At 43.1% G+C, this 26,215-nt stretch overlaps 1 protein-coding gene across 9 annotated transcripts in view; it reads right to left on the minus strand.

Annotated features, from left to right (window-relative positions):
• The window catches only part of KCTD1 (potassium channel tetramerization domain containing 1), a 100,320-nt gene that overhangs the window by 16,712 nt on the left and 57,393 nt on the right, over nucleotides 1–26,215 (minus strand). For 5 of the 9 annotated variants that reach the window (XM_064706013.1, XM_064706016.1, XM_064706008.1 and 2 more), the window contains exon 2: nucleotides 16,062–16,240. In XM_064706013.1, the coding sequence (XP_064562083.1) occupies nucleotides 16,062–16,225 (164 nt within the window). In that variant the 5' untranslated portion in view covers nucleotides 16,226–16,240. Of the gene's footprint in view, nucleotides 1–16,061; nucleotides 16,241–16,694; nucleotides 17,382–18,778; nucleotides 18,853–21,779; nucleotides 22,314–26,215 lie in introns of those variants that run through there. The other 4 variants (XM_064706010.1, XM_064706011.1, XM_064706014.1 and 1 more) reach the window with 4 other exon arrangements.

Consider the following 26,215-nt stretch of genomic DNA (forward strand, 5'->3'; position numbering starts at 1 on the left):
TCACTTCCATGCTAGAGGTTGCAGTGATTTATGCACTTCAGTAACTAGAAAAATCACACCATTAACCAAATCAGCTCATACAGAACCTGCGTGCTAATCAGTTAAGAGGACAGGAAAGTCCACCTAAAACATCTTAGACAGTGGCTCTGAGCAATAAATAATGCTTATTGCACAGGTTAGAAATGCCAAAGCCACACCTGAACATTTTGCTGGTGGTAGGGTGATAAAAAAACACACAGATAACATTATTTCCATTGACAAACTTTACATACACAAAACAGTGGCTTTATTGTTTATTAAATTAGATGCTGCCATGGTGTAATCATCCCTGCAGCCATACCAAACCCGACAGTAGGTCAGATGCAATGCTGTGGAGGAGGTAGAGAGAGAAGAAAGGAAGAGAAGTGAGACACAGCACAGAAGCAATAGAGCCCCATAAACTAGTGGTGCAAGGAATAATTAATCTATGGATGTAAAAACAGATGCCGTAACTGTAGAAAGCAAAATCTGCAAAAATACCGCATGACAAAAGTAAATGTTACAACATGGTTCCTTTAATAAACAACATCCAGGATGTGATTCAGCTGCCTGTTGCCACTAGAGATACTCTAGGGCATCCCAAAGTGCTGGGTGATGGCACAGGGACACTACTACAGCCACAGAGTCCAAGCAGAAACTGCACAGGCATTAGCTTCACATGTCAAGGTGAGTGCAATCCACTCACAAAAATGACCAGAAACTGACTGTACCAAATTAAACAAAATCTAACATTCTTCCTAAACACTCTTTTCAATTCTTAAAAAGTCAGGCTCTATTAAATAAAAAATTACAAATTTATATGATATTAAGTTCAGAGCGTAAGTTTGTAGTGCTCCTAAATTGTACAGGAATTTGCAACATTTTCAATTTAAGAGTTCTTTTACCTGGCAGGTCAGGTTACTCTCACACAGAGGAGTTGACTGGTCCTAGCTTCCTCCTGAGCTACAGCTTCACTACAGGAATACAGAGGAGTGACATCCAAAGTCATTTAGGAGCCCTGCTTCCTAAATGCAGGCAGTCAGCCTCAAGTGTTTTAGCAGGGTGTTGAGGTGAGCTGACTGTAGAATCAAGCTACAGCCCAAGGACAGACGGACACTGCTGAGGAGGGCAGCCCACCCACACGGGGCTGGCTCTCATCCACGCACACCTTGTGCACCACCACAGCAGTGATCGTGCACCCCAGAGATTGCAACAGCTCTGTCACACAGCAACTGATAAATGCTGAATGCAGGTGGGAAATGATCTGTGGAGAAACACTCAAACAAGCTCAACTCCATCAGTCTGGAGGATTTACAGCAGTGAGGATATATGTCCTACACCCGTCGTGATCTTCCTGGTGGAAACCAGCACAATCCAATAGTGAAAATCTTCCTGGGGTGGTTCCAGGCTGCTAATAAACAAGAAAATGCCTATTAAGCTGAACACTGCTTTGGAACTAATAGAAATATGCTGCTGATGAGGCAGACTACTGCTTGAGTTTGTAGGTTTTCATTATTGCATTCACTTAACTGTGAGGCTTTTCTCTAAAAAGAGGAAAATATAACTACACGTTGAACAATAGAAGCGAAAAAAGCACCCTTTTCTAAGGGACTCTCCATACTGCATCTGCCCTTTTCTCCAGATGTTAGTAACACCACATAACCCTCATATAAATAAATTAAGTTGCAGCTTGCACTAATACTGAAAAAAAAAAACTTCTCAAGAAGCAACAAGGATATATACACCAACAGACAAGGATTTCCTTAACAACAAGAAGAAAAAACAGCTAATAATTTACTGAGAAAAATATTGAATTTCAAACCTACAGTTTTTTAGAACAATGCAAGTTCTAATACAGGCATTTTTGGGGACAGAAAACTGTTCCAGAAAGTTCTCCTCCCCTCTGTTGAAACTCAAACACATTACAACCACCTTGCATTATTCCTTCCACTTGTGTACTTAGTTAATACCAATGCTTTTTGCTCTATATGTGAATGCAATAAAATTTTAATTTCGCAGAAATCCAGGTGTCTTGGTAGATTTCTGATTTTTTTTTCTTTCCTCTCCCCAAGGCATAGATATAAATTGTTTTCCTCTATCTTTACAGGAGATCTACGGAACCACGTTATCAAAAGTTGCAGATGACTGAAAATAGTTTAGGGTAATCAAGAGCTGCACTGTTTCATCAAAGCCCCATCTCTCCAAAAGCCACTGGTGTTGCAACAAACAGTTTGGGGCTATAGTTGGATTTTGATTATTTTCCATTACCTCCCTAAAACCTCTCTTTTCGTGGCAGGCAGAAGCCAATTAGCACCATGAAAGGAAGAAGTCTGGAGAAAGATGATGTGTTAAACAACCAACTTTGACTAGGAAGTCAGACCATCAAATTAAATATTGCTAACCACCCTATGCACAAGAGTCTGTATTTATTTGTTTTAACCTCACTGTCAATGATGGAAGCTGACAGTGCAGTTCTTGGCCCCTCACTTTCGCGCAGCTTTTCTTCCCTCAGTGTATACCACAAGATGACTACCCACAAGTAATGGCAGGTGGTGAAATGGAGCTGGGCCGGTCCAGCAGAAGGCAGAACCTGCTGCCGAGCACCATGATGGGTTTTAACAGGAGGGAGAAGGCATCTGAGGTCAGGCTGGGCTCTTGTATCACCACTGATACTGCAGCAGCACAGTCAACAAGAGCAGCAAGACCACAGGTCTCATTTGCTTGAAGCTGCCCCTTGAATCAGATGCTTTCCCCAAGCCCTACTGCTCAGCAGCTGTGCCCACTCCATCCCTGAATCCTGCAGCCCACCCAGAGCTCCAGCCACAGTGGGTGCAGGCACACAATCCATCTTTGCTGCCTCTAGTTGCCACCAATATCTATCTGTGTGCTTTGATGTCAGAAGACCTCCGGCAGAGACCTGCCCCAGGGATTAAAGCTGCAGTAAAGAACGAGTCTGCCACACTCACACTGGTAACACAAAGGCAGCAACAGCTTTGCAGGGATCCCTGAGAAGTGTTTACAAAGAACTGAGCCTCACAACAGGATGACAAAAGGAAGGGGTATTTCTCCACTGTGCTTCAAGAGTTGGTTATCTTCGAGGAAAATCCTCTGCTAAACAAATACTGAGGGGCACAGAAACAGCCAGCATGTGACAGTGGACAGCAGCTCAGGCTACTTTGCAGAATTGAAGAGAGACAGCATGTTTGCTCCTCATGGTCTGTGAACACAGGCAAAATTAAATTCCACATCTAATTTTGGGAGCACATCACTGGTTTATTATTTATTAGAAATAAAGCCTCAGACATGACAATGAAGGAGTTTCACCTCAACTCTGAAGCAGGGAGAGCTGACAGCAACACTTTCTTGATGGCTGAAGCATGTGGAGTCACTGCAGAGCAGGGGCAACAACTCCCTCCACACTACCTGCCCTACCACTGCCAATATTTTGTTACTACAGCAGAATAATATTAGGACATCAGTGAGGAAAATAAACACTCTGTTATGATGGATGTGCATTTAGTCAGCAACATGCTACAACAAACTTGACCTTTATCAGGACTAGATGTCACTGACTGCTTTTTTGGGACCTCACCCCATTTATTTTGTTCTGCCTACAACCTCTGCAATTTCCAACCGATAAAACTTTCATCACCTTTCCCAATGGAAAGAAAAATATTCTGTCATGCAAGGTCAAGGGACAGAGCCCTTCCTGTGGTCCTTCATAGCAACAGAAAGGGGTATTGGAAGAAATACTCCCAGAAGAGCTGCAGATAAGTTGTCCCAATGTGAAACAGCCGGGCACAGCCCAGCAGAGTTTCTGCAGGCTCAGGTTCAGGTTTGCAGAACAACATGACTCATTTTCCTTCTCTGAATAAGAACTGTACTGCCAGCTTTACGTTTTTACATGGTACCAAACCTGTTATATGTTCTTCATCACCCCCAGGGCCATTCATGTTTATCATGTTTCCAGGATTTCATTAATAAACAAAAGGAAGAAGGGCTTATGCCTCTGACTGAACTTCTTTGCATTTTAATAGGAAATAATAAACTGACCCACATGGAAGCTAAATACAATTGAAAGTTGCACCCATACCAGCTGTTTCTATTTTCAAACCAGTGCTTTATGCCTTGTAATGATAGCAGACAGCAGAGACTTCCAATAGCATCTTTTTCATCCTTCATTTTGTTGAGCCTACCCAGGAGAGAAGCATGAAACATACCTGATTAGGGCTTTTATTTCTACTTCCCAAGAGGGGAATTAAATGCTCCCCTAGAATCAGACCTCTGTGGTCTGGAGAGCAGCATCCATTCAGCTATACCATTAATCCAAAGTGGAAGTGGGGAAGTGCAATTGTAGCTCTGCTGATGAGTTTATCGAGGTTAGCTACTAAGCAAGGGAAGGCCAGTATGAGAGGCATGGCCCAAGGCCCAGCTTTATGAGACTGCAATATTAGAAACCGGGAAAATGAGAATGTCTGATGAAAAGTGAAGCCTCCAAATACGCTTTAGCTACAGAAAAGCAGCAGTTTTTCTCCTTTCCCTTTCCCATAAGCTCTTCCAAAGGGGAAATAAGCAGGCAGGTATCCTTCCTGACACTGCTTTGACAGCTTGTATCTGTCTAGAATAACATTTGTCACCACTTCCCTACTCATGCATCTCCTTTGCATCTCCAGGCATGGACACTGGGCTTTTCTCTGTGGCAGCACGATGGAGCCAGAGTGGCTCCCTATGGCATTACTGCAGCAGGGCTGGAAGCTGCCATGAGCAGAGCACCACCCTCATCAGGTTTTGAAAGGCCAGAGGGAAGATTATCACTCAGGGGAGCTCATACACAGGAGAAGCCAGTAAAGCAAAATTAAACCTTAATATTCTGCAAATGATAAGGACATTGTTTTTGAAAATGTTAGCAAGGCATGAGAAAAACGTACTTAAAAGTCAGTCACTGGCACATCAGGAGTCAATTGTGCTGGGCAGCAAAATATTCAGAAAAAATATAAGATGAATATAAATATAGCTTACATGTTTGAAAGTAAACATTAACTGCTTTTCACATGCTTTATGGCAACTTCAGTCCTGTGCAGCTGTAGCCACAGCACTTGGAGAAAAAGCAAAACATCTCATTATTTCAAACAAACACGAGCAGTTTCATGTGACCAGCTCCAAGTATAAAATGAAAAAAATATTCCTAAAACTCCTACATTATACCACTAGTAAACTAGAATTTCATAGCAAAAGTGAATAAACAATAGCTTTTGAGGCTGGAGAAATTACCATCATGGTGATATCTAATCTCTCCCCAGAAGTCAAGAATTATGTCTAAACCCTTCCAACATAGATATAGCCTGAAATTCTGTGTCAGAAGTATGTCCAATTGCATTTGGCAATCCTTAGCCAAGAAGAGGCTGACTATAATTGGATGAATATTTGAAGTGCTTCATTATTCATGTAGGAAGGCTAGGTAAAAAGTGTTTTGTAGTCCCAAGACACTGGAGGGTGTGTGTTATTGGGTAATAACCAATTAGGAATGTTGACAGCACTCTGCCTTTGGGATCACCCTGGCCAGCAAAGCACCTGGGTGTATGTTGTTGTGCAAAGGCTCACACCCTCTGCCTACTGCTCAGTTTATTTAAGCTAGGCTTTCACCAAAGGAAATGGAGGACACCCCAAAGGATGTGTGTTTGACAGCTCAGTTACATTCAGAAATAGTGCTTCTTTGTTGTTCTGTCTTCCAAAAAAACCACCTTTTTTCAGTAGTATTTCTGAATTACTGATGCTACTGGTTATTGAAAACAAATTCCAGTTCTTCTATTTTACTGCTCATAATCCAGCAAAAGAGCAATATTCTTACTATTTCCAGTAAGGAAACACTGATGGCAAAAGATTGGCTCCTACCGCTGTAATCTGATAAATAAAACTCCACTGTGCTGCTATAAATACTTCAAACTCAGAACAACAGAAATCAATGATTTTCCTTTCATGCTAGCCTAAGAAAAACATATTAATCATTAGTAGAGACATGCAAAGATTTTTAAAACTTCAGCATTTAAGAACTAACAATCCTGACACTTGCTCACGAGAACCAGAAATTCAACACCAATTGAGGTAATGGTAGAGCAGTTCAACCCTATTACTACCTCCCACAACAAGGGTAGAAGGTAGTCATGGTACAAACACTGGTTTTTATTTGCTCCTTTATTATCTTTACCATTGTAATGAAAAAAAAAAAAAACCCTGCAAATTTACGTTCTCATTGAAAGCAAAGACATTACTGTACAAGACGCCCAACAGGACTTTCTTACCACAAAAGAAACACTCAAAACTTTTCCTGAAAGATTTGCTTGTTTCAAACATGCAAAATTCAATATGTTATAAGGAGGAACATATCAGTTTTTCTGCAGCTCTCATTTTCTGTCTTGTATCACATTTAGCCTGTCCTGTGGCACTGAGAGTACTGCAGCATTTTCTCTGAAATCCCCCGAATGCCCCCTCACCCTCTCCCCCATGCATCACCAAGACGATGATGTTTTGATGAAGCATCAAGCACGGGCCCTCGAGATAATGGATTCAATGGGATACACTTAAAAGATCATTTTTCTCTTTTGTATTGACTGCTTGCACTGCTCTGAGACAGGAAGGGCTTTCATTTTTTATGTAAGCTGCAAGACCCCGAGGGTCCTCTAAACTGTTTAAGAGGGATCAATTTTCAGATGGGCAAAGGGGCCCAGCAGACCGTCACGGTTTGGAGCACCTTCTTCCCCTCCTGTCATTGACAAGTTTGGGCAAACCTAAAACCAGCTCCCAGCTGAGCCACTCTGGCATGGCAGAGCTTCCCACTGTTTGGGATTTGTGGTTAGCACTCCAACAGAACTATAATTTATAGTGTGCATGGAACAAAATAGGAAAAAAAAGTTTCACAGAAGCAAAATAATCACGGGGACTGACGGAGATAAACAGCAATAGAGCTGCTAAGCAAAGCAGTGCTTGGCACTGGCACAGGGGCAGGAAACCATTGCCCCATGACACGGGTTTAATGCAGTGACATTGCTGCAATTACACCCAGGCAACCTAACAAAACAAATTTATTGTACGGCACAAAATATTTCCAATTCAACATTGCAACATTTATTTTTTAATTGCAGAACAAAGAACAACTTTTGGGGTGTGGAAGGACATAATCCATCATTTGCTCTGAAGTGACACACTTATGGCAAATGCTGTATATTATAAGTTTCTATGCCACAATAAGCAACTACAAGCAATTTCTTAGGCAAGGAATGCAAAGGGTTTGGGTGTGGTTCTGTGAGATACTGCTTATCCCTCCATCTCCCTCTGTGTCAGCAGGGAGCCAAAGGCAAGCCACATGTTGCTGCACTGGGACTTCAATCACTCCTGTTTTGCATGTGTCACACAGCTTGTGACAGCCTTTCACCTGCAACACGCCTCATGTGGAAAGAGTTTTTACCGTTCAAATATGGCCTGAACGAGAACTTAAATATAATTTTTAATTAAAAGGAATGGGATGTTAATAGGTCACTTAAAGAACAATTATGTCTACCGTTTGATTGACAGGCTTCTCACATTTTATCAAGAAAACCCCATTGTGGTCTAGGAGGTAGAATTTATCTTTCTAAATTGCTGAACTGCAGAAGTGTATCCCATTGCATTTAACACTGCTTTGTGCAACTATCTCACCTTCTGAACAAAACCCTTTCATCTTTCTGTCACTCTCCCCCTTTACCTCTTTTAATCCTTTGCAAACAGAAAGTTTTTGATTCACAGAAGCTGAATTGCCAGTGTTGCTCTCCATCACTGAATGCCTGTTCTGCAAAATGCAGCAGTGTGAAGAAATTGCAGGTAGGTCTTCAGTAATTAGCTTGGGTACCAGCCGTGGCACAGCTGAGTTTGCTGGAAGCAGGAAAAACGAGTCCAGGTGGAGCGTCGCGCTGGATTGCTTTGAGCACCTGAGCTACCCAAGTGTCTGCACACACGCTGCTGCACGGAGGAAGGGCTGGATAGCAAAGTGACTGTGAGCCCACTGCTCTTCTAAAGGCATGTCCCTACAAAGCAGTCCACAAGTAGCAGCTACAAGCTCAGCTTATAATGCTTTCAAATGGTTACAGAAGCCCGTTGGTTCTCAGAAGCAGAAAGTGCCTTGAAACTGCCTAGAAAAGTGCCCACATTTTCTGCAGAGAGCTGCAACTGTGCTGGAAGAGCCCTACAGATCCAAGCTAATGTACACATCAGAGCTAGAAACAATGTATTTGATTACTGATTTAAAGACTCAGTGAAAGGAATCAATGCGAATGAGTATCACAGACATCCCTGAACTGATGTCACTAAGAGCAAAAGCAGTATGTGAGATATCCTTAAAACATGCTGTCTGCTTACCTACTCTAAGACAGCTCACTATTAACAAGAGCCATAAAACCATGTATGTGTGGGGGGAAAAGGACAAGCAAGCCAGCAGTGTGCTTTGATCTGGTCAGGTAAAGATCACTTGTGATCTCTGACTCCTTCCAACAGAGATAGAAAAGTGTGTATGAAAAAGAAATGAAGACAAAGCAAGGAGGGACTTTAGTTGACAGAAGGAGGGTCAATGCTCAGAGCAGAACAGGGACAGAAAAAAAGATACTGAAAGGCAAGAGTCAAAGAGACATTAAATCTTGCATGGTGTAGACAAAGGCAAAAAAAAGGGTTGAGAACAAAAGACAAAAGGAGAATAAAGCTTGCCAGATGACACTTGTCTGGTTATGATATTTAAATAAACTGCAGACTGGTTAAGATAGAGGAAAAGTTCACATAACAGGAACTGGTGACATTCCCTTGGCCAACACAGCATTTGTGCCTTATTTGCATTTAAATGACTGCAGATAACCATTGAGTCCTGAGCAGTTTTCACCATTTCCTATGCAACCTCTGCAAATACATCCCCAAATGGCAAGCATACTTGTATACATGAAACCCAGCCAGAAGGCTGATCATCACCAGAAAGAAGTAAGCCAGAAGTTGGAATCTATATCCTAAAGCTTCAAACACACCCAAGAGGTGGCCAGGTGTTGACAGCAAAACTGGAAGCCAAATGTGTTAGCTTCTGCAATTATGTATGTACTAGATGCCAATTTGCTTAGCAACTATATTGCAATTTATGAAAGACCAATGAAGTACAAACAGTTTATGTGGGAGCAGAATGAAAACCTTGTGCTAACACACTCCTTGCCATCAGGAACCTCTGTAAGTACAGTAAAAGGCAAAACAAACCACTGAACCTCATGACTATGGTTCAAACCTGGGCCCTATGAGAAGTGACCAATAAGCAGAATACTTCTGTGCCACCTCAGTTCCTAATGGGATTTTTTCTTATTAGGTCAGCAAGACCCAGAGACTCAGAATATTGTTTTATCTTCCCACGTATTGGTCAGGCAGAGTGAGAAATACTGCTTGGGTGCCTTCAGTCTAGCTTATGAAACCATGCTATTGGGCAGAAAAATACGAAAGTTGTAAGGTTCCCATCCACAAATTTCCATCCACCAAGGATTCTAAGCAGCCTTTGCAATCATATGATTTCTCAAAGCACAGGCCCTTAAACTATTTATTGACAACCTCCCCTCTGCTGACTTACAGGCTGATCCAACCCCTACAAACCCACATAAGCCAACTGGCAAAGGAATCCCTACACTGATTATATGGCTATGGATTTTCTTCTTTTCCCTCAAGAAAAAATGATTGTTACTTCTGAGGATTACTAGCCCCAGAAATAAGGAGCTGAAGTCTTTAGCTTTCTAACACTGCTGAACGTAGACACTTATTCCTCTGAACATATTTCCTTATTCACTGTCATAGCCAGGCAGCCAGAACAAGCACGTAATGAACCCCTGTAGCATCAAGTCTGCACATCTACTTTCCCTGGCTCTGCATATATGCAAAGAGCTCTCCAACAAGCCACTATCTTGATTTTACTGTCATTTTACAGATTTGGATGTAAAAGCATTGAACAAGTACAGGACACTGCTTTTTACCCTCCAAATAAATACACATAAGCCCACTTTTACAGACATTTAGAACAGGAAGACAGATATCAATTTGTGCCCCTTTCAGTGATGACTCACCACCAGTTACTGACCACATGATGCGAACCTGCTAATCTGATGGTGCCATTTCTTTCACCAGTCACCAGCCACAAGCAACAGCAGCAACTTGCTGACCTTGCAAATTAAACATATTACAGGACTACAATTTGAAAAATATTTACTTCTACTGAGGCAACAGTGATGACTGACCTGTGGTGATCATTAATTGAGGCAAAATGAGGTCAATATATACACTAAGTTCAATATACATACCTAGAGCTACAATTAATCTTGGTTCAGCCAGGACCAGAAAATACCCCTCCAAGCTCTTTATTGACAGATGTGTGTGGCAAGGGAGCTCTGTTTAAAATATCAGTTGTGCGAATTCTCTGAATTTCTTTAAATAGGCATGAACCATAGTATCATTCACAGTTCTGTTTCCATTTTCTGTCCAAGTCTGTGTATGTGGTTACACCAACCAACACAACTGCACTGCCTGACTGTGTTCAGTCTGGTCCTCATGAATCAACAGTTAATTTTTTATTAATACATGTTACTGATGATACCGACATCGTCAACCTCTATCTCAGTCACTGGATCTATAAATATTTATGCTTAGAGATAGTAATCTTCTACACTTTCAATCATCACCCCAAAGCACTCTACAAATTGCTTTTTTGTTAACCTTCACAGGAACCAAGTGAAGCTCAAAGTTAAATCAGTTATCTTGGGTCACAGAACAGGTCAGTGAGAGTCAATGTATTTCCCTATCCCAAGCCCTCACTCTTCCTTGCCACAAGACCATGCAGCACTCAAATGATGAAATATAAAAGGTGAATAACGAGATGAGTAAAACAGGATCAATAATAAAGACTGAGCTGACCCTCTGCCAACTTCTTCTGCCTATCTCCCTCCTGCCAGGAATGTTACAAAATATTAAAAAGCTGTGACCTGGACCATTCATGCTAATACAGCAGACAAAGCTGGTTACAGCAATACTGAAAACTTTCACAGAGGCTTGCTCTTTCACAGAAGCTTGCCCTTGATGTTGCTATTCTAGAAAGATACAGATAGATCTGTACCTCTCAGGAAGATAAATCCAAATAAGGACAGTGGAAATAAAGATGCAGTAACACCCACTCTCTCAATGTTTCCTTTAAAAACCCAAATAACCAATTGCTCATTAGTTAGAAAATTTTGTATTTCTTCAAGTTTAGCACAACTTAGAGCAGTTTGGGAGGTACTTTCCAAGGTGAGCAGGAAAGTTGTGACAGGGCTGCTTTCATGGAGGTGTTACAGAGGGAGGCCTATGCAAAGTGCAGACCACCCTCACCTCAGCAGGTCTCCTACCAAGACAGGAGTCTCCAGCATGGTGCAGCAATTTGCAGGAGTTTGAGCTAAGGCCATTTTGTCAGTTTGTTTTGCACCTGGGGACTGATAGCAGAAACTGCCAGAGCTGTGATACAGGCAAGCAGTGCTGCCTGATTCACAGTACATCCTTGGAAGTCTACCTACACAACTTGTGGAGGATAAGTCTTTCTTGCAAACTGTCAAAAAAGGCCAAGGACAATCTCCTAAGTAATTCTGTGCTCTTGATGCAAAAGAAACCCTTACCAATAAAAAAAAAATAAAAAATGCCAGTGTCCTAACTGGATCCAAGTGTGTGAAATTTAATTTCCCTGAGGGCTGAGAGTGAAGATTGGGTAAGAAAACTGGGACACGAATGGATTGGTTCATATGAAAACCTGAAATTGCCCTGGGCAGAAATATGGAAGGATTGTGAAATACTGTATAAGAAGAATCCATCTTCATATACAGGGAGTAACTCAAGATGGCAGATGTAGCAACACAAACAGATACTCCAAAAGGTTCTACAGAGTTATATACAAGGTTTTAAGTGATTTTTTTCCCATTCTGTGATGGGAATATAGGATGTGGCAATCCAATGCCATGGTGTTATGCAAATATTTGTAACAAGTGACTTGGAAAGACCTAATTAGAAGTTCAGATGCTTTGAACATACAAGATATACAACACTGCTGATATTGCTGATATCAGAGATATCAGACAGCTGATGCTTGTATGATCAAAGTTCAACATCTTCCCATTCAGCTCGGATATTCAGTTGAGGTTGTCTCAGCCTGGTGCACAATAACTTTTGGTAGATGCCGTGCAGACAGCATTAAGGCTGAGAGATGTAGGAATGCCAACTCCAAGCAAAGGGTTCAATCCTGCTGCAAGATGATCGTGCACTGGAAGGAGAGTAGGCTGCTGGGGTTAAAGTATCAGAGCTAACCAGCCACAGCTTCCTCTCCTCACAATCATAAATCCTAACACCTCAACCCGTTCTCCTCAAGCTTTTTGGTGACCACTGGGAACAAAGGCACTGCATGCATGTGCCTGAGCTCTTGGGGGAGAAAGGCTCCTTTGGCAGACCCTCATCTTGGATCCTTCTTTCCTGGAATAAGTTTTTTTTCCCCTGGGCAGTGGAAAAAAAACTATTTAGAAAAACCTTTATTTTCGAAAAACAAGCGATCAAAAAAAATTTTTGGACACCCAAGTCTTTAACAGATAGCTGACTGTTGCCAGATACTAACCTGAAGATCTGGTAACTTCAAGTAAACCAAAGGTTGTACAATCTGTGCAGGGCTGAATGCACCAAGGTCTACAGTCTCAGTGGAGAGAGCTACATAGATGGCTGCATACCTGCTCCCTCCTCAAACTTTAAAAAAAATTGCTATTTATTTCAGCAGAGAGACCTCACATTAGGTCTCCTTGGTAGACAGGCTGATTCAAACTTAGGCTTGTTCCCAAAGCCTAAGTCTGGCAAATTGCATTACTGAGCTTCATGAAACCATGTTTGAGGCATGGTCCCACTGGTTTCTTGGGAGAATCTGAAGCCTGTTGATGAGCTTAAGTATTCATAAGGGATTTTCCTTGTGAAAACTATAGGTTCTCCCTTGTCTAGATTATAACTGGGCTCTTTGAAATTATATGCTACTAGATTTTAAAATTAATTTTGAGGGTTTTTTTAAGCATTATTTTAGCTTCAGAATTTATAATTCTAGGATTACTCAATTCAAACCATCCATTAGATAAGCTGCTTGTCTGTCAGAGTGCTTCACTGAGTCAGCTTTTGCCCAAAACACAGATCAGATCTGATTCTTTGGCTTCTTGAAGTGCAAGAGCATTTGAGAGAAACTCACAATTGTCTTTCCAAAGCAAAGGGCAGGGATCCAGCAACAGTAGCAAGACACTTTTACAGTCACACCAAGGTTTCTTTGGAGGGATGAATAGGTATCTGTCAGTAGGCATTTTACATGTCAAGGCACAAACCAGGCTGGGGAACCTAAGAGAAGAATTATGGAAAATGATCCCTTCAAGCTACAAGTCTTTACCTAATATCATTTAAGGAATTCTTTTTTAAAGTACTCTTTCCAATTCATGCTCTACTGTCCAGGAAGAAGAAAACAGCGAGGTACAAGATGAGGGCTGCTGACTCCAAAAGGAGAAGGAAGAGTGCACTTGCTCCAAAGCAGAGACTGCTCCATCAGAATAGATCTCCCTCACACCAGCAAGTCAGAGTGACTCCAGAGCTGCTGGTTTGAATATCACCCTTTCAATCTCACAAAGAAAGATGACTCTGGTACCTGGCCCACAGATGAAAGGTTCATTTTAGGCTTCTGGCCCTTAGACTACATGTAATACGAGTCAGAAACCTAATGACTTTCGTGTCTCAACCTGTTACAGGCTGGAGCCTGTAACTGATGCCTTGACTCATCCCTGGAGCAGTGCTCTTTCAGGCAAGATAATCAAGACCTTATTTTTCATAGACAATACTTCATATAACAGTAAGTCTCAGGAGGTTTCAACTGGCCCAAAAATATCTATGAGACCTTCCTTGGTTTTGATAGCATTCACATACATGATATTGGCAGAAGCAATGTTGACAAAAACCTTGTGAGTAATGAAGTTTGAGTCTAGCTAGATATGAAACTGACCAGGTCAGGCTTCAAGAACCAATTTATATTAATGTCTAAATATTACTGGACAATTTTTACCTAGCACTTACTCTATATAAATATGTACAGATATATATACACACATATATACATCCCAACCCTCCACTGGAAAAAAACCTTCTGGCAAAATCTCAGACAAAACCCAAACAACTACATCATGATTACTGGCATATTGCTTCATGCCATTGTCTTGACATTCAAACGAGTATAGTAATTGCTCTTTTGAAGCTGCTAATGTTAAAAAAAATCTCTCAAGCTCTGGAAGTGGCTGGGAATTCCAGGTTCTAACAGCTAAGCTGGAAATATTCACTCATCAAGAGGTTCAAAAGACACTGTCAGAACTGAAACACAAACACATGTCAGAACGACTTGAAACAGAATGACTATAACTCAGAGTTTGGGTTTTCTTTAAATTATGTTTGAAGAGCTTTTAAAATGTTTAATTTATTAAACTGGCTTTGATACTACAGGCATAGCTTTCACTTTTAAGTGCTACAATGGCTCAATTGAGCACAGAATACATTAAGCTTAAATTCCACTGCCACCAGACACATTTTTGAATGACATTTTAGTGTTTCTTCACTTGAAGTAATATACTCTCTCTGAGAATTTGACATGAAAACAGAAGCAGCAGCCTCTCATTCTGCATACACAACAGTGTCAGACACCATCACTGCTCCAACTACCAAAAAACTCACGAAGTCATCACAACTACTAGGAGCTGAACACAAGAAGTTCCTAAAAAAAATCCCCAAAAGAACAGATTTGGTTTTCTAAGAACAGTTCAAGTTTTCCCAGACATTACTTCAATCTCTCCTGGCAGACCCAGGCTCTGGCATGGCTCCTTTTGCTCCCCTCTGTCGGGTTTCCTTGAGGAGGCTGTCTCAAGCAAGGCCATGTGCCTTGCAGTGTGTAGGGCTCTCTCTCTTCCTCCAGCCTGTCAGGAGCACTGCCTGAGCCCACCTAACACTGTGAGCTGGTGATGCAGAGGCAGCAGCATCAATGAAACCCAGGCTTTGAACAAAGCCACATCCCATGAAGTGCGCTTTGTGCCCTTTGAAAAGGCAGGTCAGAGCTGTGGCATCAAGAAACTGAGAATCTTCCCCCTCAGACTGGAGAGAACACAATGGGAGCACTGCCTGCCCTCTGGAGCAGGACTGGGCAGCAAAGGGCAAGGTAGAGATTTGTACTGTGGACACAATGACTTCCTGCTGTCTCATGACCAACCCTGAGAGTTCCAGCTGCACTGCTTGTCTGCCAGCACCACCAGGCAATGCCCACACACACTGCTAAATGCACTCTAGATTTCTTAGAGATGCACTCTTGTTTTAGCTGCTCTACAGGCACCGTTTGTACACACATGCAGCAGTTCTCTGCTTAATATCAGTGAGCTACCAGAGTCACAAGTACTTCATTCAAAAGGTACATGAGAGTTAAGAGCATATTATTTGAAAAGTCCTAAAAGTATTCAGTTAATACTGTCCTGGAGTTTATTTCATTCAACCTTGCCTTTGCCTCAAGTGACACATCTGAGATGGAGTGTTGACAGCACAGGAGAGTGGTTACCGTTCCAAAAGAAACAAAACAAATACTCCAACACCCCCACCTTTGGGATTAAATGCAGTATCACTACAGTTTTTGAATGCAACAAACCACAGCATGGGTGCCCTGGCACAAACCCAGAATCCTAGGTAGTAGAAAGTAAGTGCTCTTTTCTCCCAGCTTTGTTTCAGTACACACGCATCAGGATTTGCAGAAGTGCCATTCGTCAGGAACACAGTGGAGCAGGGAAACAAAAGTCAGTCTCTAACTGCCTACTAACAAAGAAAGCTAATTTAATTTTGAAATAAAAGGAGCTAAATTCATCATTCTGAGACAGCCCCAGGACGTCCAAGCACGAAAAGGAAGAAAAGGAGTTTGCCAAAGACATGCAGAAGAAGCTTTTTAAAGTTACCTGGAATCGGGATATTTTGTAAGCGTGGCCAGGCTGCTGGTATACATGTGCCCACCCACATCAATGTGAACTGGTGCGTTGGATTTTGTGAGCTGTGCTGGAGTGGGGATGCCTTGATTGTTCAATGGAGATGCAGGGGATCTAGTGATCAGAGGTCTTGACATATTGGGCCGACTGTCCTGTGAAAAGATAGACCCGAGTTAATGATCTCCTCACAAACCTTACAGAAACCCCCAGTCTTAAATCAGTAGGACTGTCTCATAGCCTCAAGATTACGACTTTTAACTTAGCAAAGCACAGACAAATATTCGGCAGTTTTTAAAACTAATCCAGCTCCAAGAGTTTGAAATGGCTACATTTTAAATGAGTGGGGCAAAATGCACTGATAGAACCCACAAAGAAGAAATCGCGTTCTAAAACAAGTTTTTCCTGAACACTATTTGCGACAGTCAATCCATACCAACAAAAAGGGTCATTCTCATTTTTAAGAGCCGATGAAAGCACTGACAGAAAGAGGTACAGACACAAAAACTGAGAGCAATTATTTTTCTCAATTGAGACAACCCCAGGTAGACTTTCTGTTCCTTCCCAAGCCCTCCGTCACTGCCGTACCACCAGAACAGGAATACAAACCCTCAACTCTTCCATCCTGCACACTCTTCTCTTGAATTCCCAATTCACATAGCACAGGAACAGAAGCAGAAACACCTGGACTAGTCAACTGCTCATGGACTGCAGACCACTGGACATCGACAGCCTTTGAGAAAGACATTTTCCATTTAAAAGTTATACGTATGGCTGCCCCGGCGTGCCGCGCATAGGCTGCAGGTCTGAGCGGCTCCCCGGGCTGAGCGCGGAGCGGAGCCGGTGCTCCGCCGATGAAACCAAACCAACTTTGGGAGCGCGGAGCAGCGCGGAGCAGCGCGGAGCGGAGCCGGTGCTCCGCCGATGAGCCAACTTTGAGCCGCGGCAATGGGAGCGCAGCAGCGGCGCGGAGCGGAGCCGATGCGCCGCGGATGAGCCAACTTTGGGAGCGCTGCAGCAGCAGCAGCGCGGAGCGGAGCGGAGCGAGCGGCGGCCGCCTGCGCGCTGCGGGCGGGGCAGGGCAGGGCAGGGCAGGGCAGGGCGGTGAGCTGGAGCCAGGAAGGCAGGCGGCAGGCAAAATTGGGGATTAAAATAGAAATGCGTTCTCGAGAGCGGTTTTGAGACAACGCCGCTTTCGACTGAAGGACAGCTCCGCGCGGGCTGGAATCTTATAGGGATGCCCTGAGAACTAAAAGCGCTTGCAAATGACCGAGTTTTACATTTAAAAGGTAAGCAAAGCAGCGAGAAGTCAGATACACTTCATCACAAAACTCCCTTTGTTCTTTCAACACCGTCTTTCAGCTGCGGAGAGTAATGGATTCCCTGTAAACATCTCCTCGGAGCCGGGCAGCAAACCTCAGCAAAGCGGAGCGCGGCCATCAGAGAGTCACGGGCGCTCGGACCAGCCAGCCCGCCGCCCCCAAAAACCAGCGTTTCTCCATTTTCCATGGCTGTTCAAGGGCTCACATCACAAAGGCAACGTGAGCCAGGTAATCGTCTGGCTGAAATGATTTACAGGCCGACGTTGCACAATAAATCCCAGTAGTGTGTAACAAAAGGCATCTATAAACCACAAGGTACTTAACTAATTTTCTTCATACACAAAAGCAAGCTTCGGTCTAATACTGATAAAAGCTAAGGGAATGAAGAAAAACATCTAGTTTAGATGTTGGGGGGGAGAGAAGGGTTGGGTTTCTTCTCTTTCTTTATAAGCAGAAGTTAATATAAATCTGCAGAAATACCAGGCTTAATCACTACAATTGCTGGAGGAGGTGCCTGCAGCGCAAAGAAGACAAGTCCAGACAAAATAAGGTACACACGCTATGCAAAACTAATGTCTGCTACAAATGCTATGTGGTACAACCACCACCCAAGATGCTACTGATCTGCAGAGCGGTATTTAGTAAAATAATGAAGAAAAAATTAAAAACAACAACTACAAAGGTGAAAGTAAGAAGTCAAGGACTGATACAAACTACGGGTGGGGGGAGCATGCGTTGGACGATTAGCAAGCAGGAGGAAAGCAGCAGGTCTGAGGAACACATTTCAGTGCTTGAAAGCAGACAGTTTGGCAAAAATAAAGATAACATTATCAATGAAAGTTGAGACTAAAACAAAAACCAAATTCTGTAACTTGTACGAGATGGACAGTAGCATGTCCCTTCACAGGATCCTCTCTGGCAGAAAAAACATAGCTCTCTTGCAATTTTGCACAATGCAGCACCACCACCGAGTCTGTCACAGTTTTTCAATTGGACACATTCTCCTGTTTACCCTGCCTGGGGCTGCTCGAGAGAAAATGAACAGATTTGCAGGGTTAATATTGTAGTTAGGCTGGAGCCCCATTCAGCGTAGCTGTGATAGCACTGGCTGCACAAAACAGTAGAAGAATGTGTAGTATAAACATCACTGCTAGGATGGGAGATAGGTTGGAGGACCGTGGGCACTTTAAAAGGCAAAAGAACCCACAAAGCATAAGAAAAGGGAACCAGTTTCCAAACCCAAGTCATAACCAAGCCGCCGTTTACACAGTTTACCTACTAAAACTCCCAAGAAATAAAAATGCTTTATAGTAAAACCTTCTGCTGTTTAATTTCATCCTCCTCCTTTTCAACATTTCCTCTTCAAGTTACCTGTGTTTATTGTGCCTCATGAAACAAAGTCCTTCTTGTCAGTGGCTGATATTAAGCACAATAATGGTAACCTTGCTCCAGTCTCAGCCCACAAAGCACATTTCCCTGCATAAAAACAGTGAAGTATAATTTTGGAGATACTTTGAAATCAAACAATTGTATTTCTACTGCAGTTGCCCCAGAGAAACTAAAACAAAAATGGGATTCAGAGAAGCAAGTCCATAAAAAAATCCCATTTTTTCAATGTGGCACAACTCAATAGCACAGTCAGAGCACAGAAGATCACCATCCAATGGGTACAGCATTTAACAGATCAGAGTTATATAACTGCATTAGTTAAATCACTGTATTGTTCAGCTATGGAAAGGATAACACAGGGGCAGTCTCTGAAGAAATACATGGCTTGGTTGGTTTATTACAAATGTGGAAGTGAACAAGATTTGGTAAAAAGTAATTAAAACAAAGCACTGCTGGTAAGCTAAGCTTCCATCACCTAATGTGATTACAAATACAATTCCTTAGCAAGAATTACAGATGGAGAGAAAGGAGTCAGAGACATTAAACTCAATGGGCTCCAGCAAGCTATCCGGAGCAGCTCACAACAAAAAGAATCAAAAAGCTCTTCAGAAGCCTTTCCTGGTGTCGGGCAGGTGAGACATGAGCCCAGGAACGGGTTCGGAGCTCAGCCACGGCCGTTCCCACTCAGGAGATCACAGAGGTTGCTGTCTGCCTTGGGAACTGCATCAGCTTTGTTCATGACTGGGGCACAAATCACCTGCACTGGCTGGATGGGCAGTGACCCTCCTGACTTGTCAACAGGCTGACCCCTCATAGCTTTCCTTCTCAAACATTTTATTATTTATCCCACAAAAAAATTAGGTAAGAACAGAAAATACAGCTTTATAGCAGTTCCATGGACCAAAATACTTCAAATACCCTGTAAAACATTTATCATTATTATCCAGATGATCCTCCAACAACTTTTCATAAAAATTAGTTCCCACTTTCACTCAGAATGAGTGAAACTATGTAATCAAAAGTGCCAAAATCTTTGTGCTAGGCAGGCTAAAGGCCATTAAGTTGTCTAAAACTTTTCAGTTTTGGTTTAGCACACAAAAGCACTGCTCTTAGGACAGTTTGGGGCTCCTCTACTTCTTTGTTGATATTTGAAGGAGCCTTTCCACAACAAGCAGCTCACAGGCACAGGTCTTTAGAGTATATCTGAATCTGCTTCACATTTTCTGCTTTAGGCAAGCCCTTCTGGAGGCTCAACAAAAGCAAAAGCAGCCCTGCTTTAACTGCTCCTCCTGGAATTTACAAAAATACGTATAATTTAGAAGCCTTCCTACCAAAGGGGGCCAAGGATCATGGAGCTTACAAATCCCTTCTGCTCTCCCTGCCTTTTCTTCTATACCATCTTCTCCCCAACTCCTCTCAAAAACATTGTTAAAGAGTAAGCCTTTACACCTGGGTTGAAACAAACCACAGTAGCTGCAGCGCTGAGATGTGCACTTGTGCAACTGGACTACCAAACGACAATAACACAGGAACCATGTCAATGTTCTGGCAGCAAGTGGAAGGAAAAGGAGATATCTGAGGAACATGAGTCACTACAATGTGCTAAGTGTACAAAAATCAAAGAGATGGGAGGCTTACTCCTCCCCTCAAAATATTAGCACTGGTGTCCTAAGTGTTATTTACACTCTGTGGTCTTGAGTAAAATCATCCTGGTTCCCTTCTTAAGACAGAATCCTTGACAAAAACCATGCCACCACAAGACAAGCCAAGCTCAGGCACAGAAGGACCGACATTCATGTACAAACTGTCTGCTTGACTCACCAGACTGTGAGGATCATTTTAGTTTGCAGGTCAAGACACTGCTGGCTGGAATTATTTTAGCCAATGTCTTCCCTGTAAGCCAGCCCAGCTCAAGCAGAAGTGTATATGCTACTCAGTAGCATATGTATTCCCTGTCAAAGCCCCAGCAATTATTACTGGTGAGAAACTCAAATTTACACATTTCTAACTCCCTTGGACATTTTGAGGGAGGTGAGGGCAAGCTTAACTGTTATAGACATTAGAACAAAAAATCATGCAGTAGTTTATTCTAAAGTATCAAGTCAGTCTGTGTTCATTATCCTTTTCACACAACAGAGATACATGAGACAGATGCTTCTCCTCACAAAAGCTTGGTGCCCAGGAACAACTGCTAACAGCAGTTAACACATCCACATCAGCACTCCAGCAGAAGAGTCTGAACACATCTATCCCACTGTATGGGGAATGAATCCAAACAGCAAACTTCAGAAGCTGTTGTCAAATCCCTTCTCCTCCAGCACAGAGCAGAAATCACTCAAGTGTCGGGGACATCTGTGTGCCTGCACTCTGAAATAAACAGCAGGCTGATCTCTGGGGTGCCTGTGGGATGGGGAAAGTGCAGCTCGAGAACCTCATCCAAACCAGGAACATTAGGACTGCTCTTGGATTTGGCTCCTGCACAAGTGTCCCCATTTTGAAGATGCACTTTTTCAAAACAAACATTTCATTAAAGATTAAAAAAATCATCATCATCAGGTCTCACCACAATGCTTAGACAAGTACCCCCCCTCCCTTTTTTGAATTCAGCAAAAAGAGTTGCCACAACAAAGAGGCTGGAGAAAGCATTTATTCAACATAAACAATATCAGTATAGTACAAACAGCACTTTTGGAAGGTGTAGCAAGCAGGCAGAGATACAAAGCTACATGTCCAAGAAACCCAGGAGCTTATCCTGCTGGCAGGGGAAAATCACACCCTGGGTACCTCTATGGGCTGGTGATGTCCTCACACCAAGTTCTCTAGCTGTGGCTCTGGTACTTAGCATCTACAGATGACACCACCTGTGCTGGCCCCTCAGACAGAGCCCTCAAGGTGGTCAGAGATGACCAAGTGCACCACACAGAGCATGCAAACTGCATTTTGATCTCAAGGTGTGCATGCCATCATGGCGCTTTCTCTTCACCTTCATTCTGAAGAGCCCAGAAGCACAAAGAAATTGCTCAGATCTTTGTCAAAAAGTCTTTGCATGTAAGCACATCCATCCTTTTCTTCTGCTTCTTCACCCTGACACCAATGGTTGGTAGCTCCCTGAGGACATGGTTGGGCTTTACTGCTGCCACTGGGTCTGCAAAACAAAGAAACAGCCCATTGTTTTCCCCAGCAAAAATATGCCGATTGCACTGTCATGCTTTGCCTTTCATCAATATAATACAACTGCCCTTTCTCTCCCAGCTGCAAGGTTCAGGATTGCTGACTCTGAACATTAGGAATTATGTTTATAAGGCAAAGCTCCAGAACAATTGTGTTTGAGCGTCACACGAGAAACAGGCCCAAAACACAATCAGCTGCAATTCAATGCCACAGTAAGCTAAGACACACCAGGTCCACTGAGACTCAATAGTAGTGCTAGATTTATTATTCTAAATCTCTAAAGCTTCATTTTAAACCCTGAGTGTCTGTCAATATACAACAGAAGGTCAAACTATCCTATGCAAGACTGTCAAATACAATGGAGAGCTTGAAAAGCAGGAAGGTTTTCTGGATATGCTGAGCCACTAAATTGCAGAAGATCTACTATGCCAAGCAGCTGCTCTCTCCTCACACCACAAGTGCCATGCTTGGGGCACTCAGTATTATTTGCAGAAATACAAGCAGCATTTTAGAAAGGTGGGTGTCACAAGACCACCTGCGAGAGGGGACAGAGATACCCAGAAGGGTCGGTCCCTCATAGCCAGAGTGTGGGGTATACTTCATTGTGAAACAAAAACCTTGGATGAAACTCTTTCCTGAAGGTGTCAGGACCAGTATTGGGCTGTCCTCTCTGTATCCTGAAATAGTCCAATTGCAGATCAAGCCTACAAAGGAGATAACACACCTCTGGTCACACCAGAGTGGCCACAGCAGGGGTGACTGGAGCACTTACCTGATGGGACAATTTTAACTGGTACATTCTCCTTGTCCCACAGTCACTGTCTCTGGAGTAGAGCGCTGATCTGGCCCCTCAACACGGGGGTCCCTTGCAGCACATCCCAAATTCTGGCTGCTTTCAGCCTTCTCCTCCTGGAGATGCTGACACTGCAGAGCACATACACGTGCTAAGTGCTGCAAGTGCTGGAGAGATGTGGTGGCATTTCCTTGGGAAAATGAGCCTTGCTGGGATTTCAGAGCTGACCAGGACCTAGAATAAATGACACAGGTGCAGAGAACCAAATGCAAGGCAAAGGGCTGAAGGAAGTGAGGTATTTGATTGTGCTGGGTGGAGAAAGCTGCCTACCTGGAAACGCAGGACAGTTAAAAACCACCCTTGGACAAGAGCTTGGAGGCACCTTGATAATTCCAGAGCCCAGGAGCCAAGCCTATAGCACACAACCAGCTTGAGCAGAACAGCTCTAACCACACTTTCATCAGAAACTTGTCACTGAGCCCTTAAGAAAAATCTTTAAGTGGAGAAAAAGAATTCATGGATAATGGCAGAAGTCAAATGAGGGCCTGTGCCTACACCAGTACAGCAGTTAAGGCGAGTCCAAAAACCTGGCAAAATTTACAGAGACAGGATGTATCTTCTCAAGTGCTTATGAAGTTCTCTGAAAACCTCCCTAAGCCTTGAAACTGCAGACAAAAGTTTAATACCTCCCTCAAAATATAAGTTTGAACTCTTTATGGAAGATTAACTCAGCCCCTTGCTTGTTTGGGTGAGTAGTGCTGAGGTCAGCCCAAATGTTGTCATTTATTACATCCCTGTGCTTCTGCACTGCCTACCCATTTCTTCCCTGGGTCAAGCACAACCCTTCTGTAGGAGGTGGCTGATGTGCACACTTGCTGTGCTTGGGTCAAGCAAGTGGCAAACATGGCCAGCACAGAATCTGACTGAAGCCTCTAATAGAAGCAGGATCTTTGGAATACATCCAACCCACTGTATTATGAAAAAAACAAACGAAACTTGGGGGTCCAGCCCAGATTCACTACCTCCAAACACAAACACTTTGCCTTTCACCATGGAAGGAGAACTTCTACAGCCTTTAGAGGTGCCGATTCAATTCTCACTCAGCAAAAGCGCCCATTTAATTTACAAGCAAAACCGGATTTGAAAGCTGCTCCCAGTTAGTGCACAGCACACCACTGCCCACCTGACACTCTAATCACAGGGTGCTCACCCCAGGATGCAGCAGGCAAAAACATCCCAGAACCATGCTGGAGGACACAGTGTTTAGATGCAGCAGGACTTGGGACCAAAGGTAACAGACGTGCCATGACGCTGCTAAGGGTGTCCTATGATAGGGGCAGACTGGACAGCTGGCATTTCAGGCCACTTGCTCAACCAAGGGCTTGTCTGTTCTGCACCAGCATCTACTCAAATTAGCAATGAAACTGAGTTAGGAGTGACCAAATGAAAGTGTAACTCCTGAGCTGGACATGACCAGTTCAAGATATTTCATGAGGTACACAATGCAGTGCTTCAGTCACCTTCACTCAAACTTCTTTATTCTCATTTGCAAGAGAGGACAAGTATCCCATCAGATACTGCAGAAACAAGCCAGTAAGCATGAAGTACTCCCTTGTCTTAGCACAGAGTGACTGCAGACATTGTGGACACTAAAAAAAAAAAAAAAAAAAGAGGAGGAAACACTGAAACACTATTAAAAGATGAGCAGTCCCTGGGAAAGTCTTCCAGGTCTGAAGAGCCTTCAGCAGCCTGGCAGCCCTGCCCACAACACTACAGCTTGATACTAAAGTCTTTGCTTCTGCTGCCCTGAGGACAGTTTCATTTACTTTCCTTTAAACCTGGAAAATAGGTCGCTTTTCTTCTCATACATCTATCAAACCTCAGGTAGCAGAGAAAATGTGAATTTACTTGTACTTCATAGGAAATCAAGCACGCACAAAGGGAGCTCCACCTTTTGCAAAGGGCAGAGATGATGGGCTACTTCCCCACCATACAAGGCTTCACTCATTCCAGTGAGAAGCATAGATCCAAATATCTTGGACCACCTCATCCCTGCTGCAAGAGGTTTGGCATGCCAGCTACTTTGCAGACAGCACACCTGAATGCTCTGGGGCTCCATTCAGAGTCTACAGCTCCTCCCTGCAAGAGGCAGCCACTCAGTCAGCTCTCCCCAGTCCCAGGGAATAGCCCAGCACAGAGCAGTCCACACCTCCCAGTGCCTCTGAGAGGGAAGCAGCATCTGCCAGCTCATCTCCTGCACCAGGGAAGGCAGGAATGTGACAACCACCTTCACCACACACACATGGGGTTTGGGCCAGGAACAGCTATGGGAACAAACAGGGGAACTCTGAACACTGCAATCCATCTTTCAACTGTTCCCAAGTAGACTACTTGTAGGTTGAGATTTATTAATAATGCAATTTTTAGTCAGACTTTTCACTCAAGTGCTGTTGCCTTTTATCCACTTCTAGCAGGCACTCTACACGTATTTTGCAAGAGTCTTCACAAAAGGAAAAGGGAGAAACAACAACAAACACTCCCTCCTGGGTTTAGAAGGAAAGGACTTCTCTTTGCCAGAACCATGCTGATACATTTGAATGCTAAGTCAAACAAATCCTCACAAATGGTGTCAAGATTTAAGTGGGAAAGAAACCAAATGGTTACATCTTCTTGGACCAAATTTGCAATCTGTCCAATAATCTTCTGGTGAGAAGTAACACTAAAAAACAAGCATTGTTAAAATCTGTTTTGTTTGCAAGGTAAGATCCTATCAGCAGTACATGAATAAAGATTAATGTCTTGAATTGTAGTTGTATCTGAAGATTTCAAAGACCCATAAAAATGTAGACTTCAGTGGGATAACTGGAAGATTGTCATGAATTGCCAGAATTTGAGAAATGGGTTTCTCTTCTTTAGATTTGACTCACAAACTGAACAAAAAAAAGCCTGTACTGTCTTATTTGAAGTCAGTTTACACTCCAGTTTGAATAGCACCTGCCCTTGGGTATGTTCCAGAAGAACATCTACCTTTCCACAAAGGGAGGCTGACACCCATTGTAAAACTTCCAGAGGCACATTAGATGTCTGTTCTCCCCCCAGCGATTTCACCCTTAGAAGTCAAAGGAACGCTGCCAGTTACAGCCTGTGCTGAGGAAACATGAGTTATAATTTTACCCTGGGAAAATTGCTGAACTGGGAGCTTCTGGTGTGGCATAGGTCTTGCCTTCGCAATCCAATGGTTCTTTTGATTCAGAGAGGCTTTGAAAGGGTGGTGATGAAAAACATAGCCTCTCCCTTTGAATCAGCCAGCCGCCTGCTTTCCTTTGCACTTTTAAATTTGGTTTATTAATTTGCCTAGAAGCAGAAAGAAACAGCACTGACCCATCTAGAGAAGATATCTACTTCAGACCGAACATGAAAACAAAAGAACATCCCCACTTGTGGACTACCTGAAG

The sequence above is a fragment of the Zonotrichia leucophrys genome, chromosome 2 (assembly GCF_028769735.1).
Source record: "Zonotrichia leucophrys gambelii isolate GWCS_2022_RI chromosome 2, RI_Zleu_2.0, whole genome shotgun sequence".
Lineage (NCBI taxonomy): Eukaryota > Metazoa > Chordata > Aves > Passeriformes > Passerellidae > Zonotrichia > Zonotrichia leucophrys.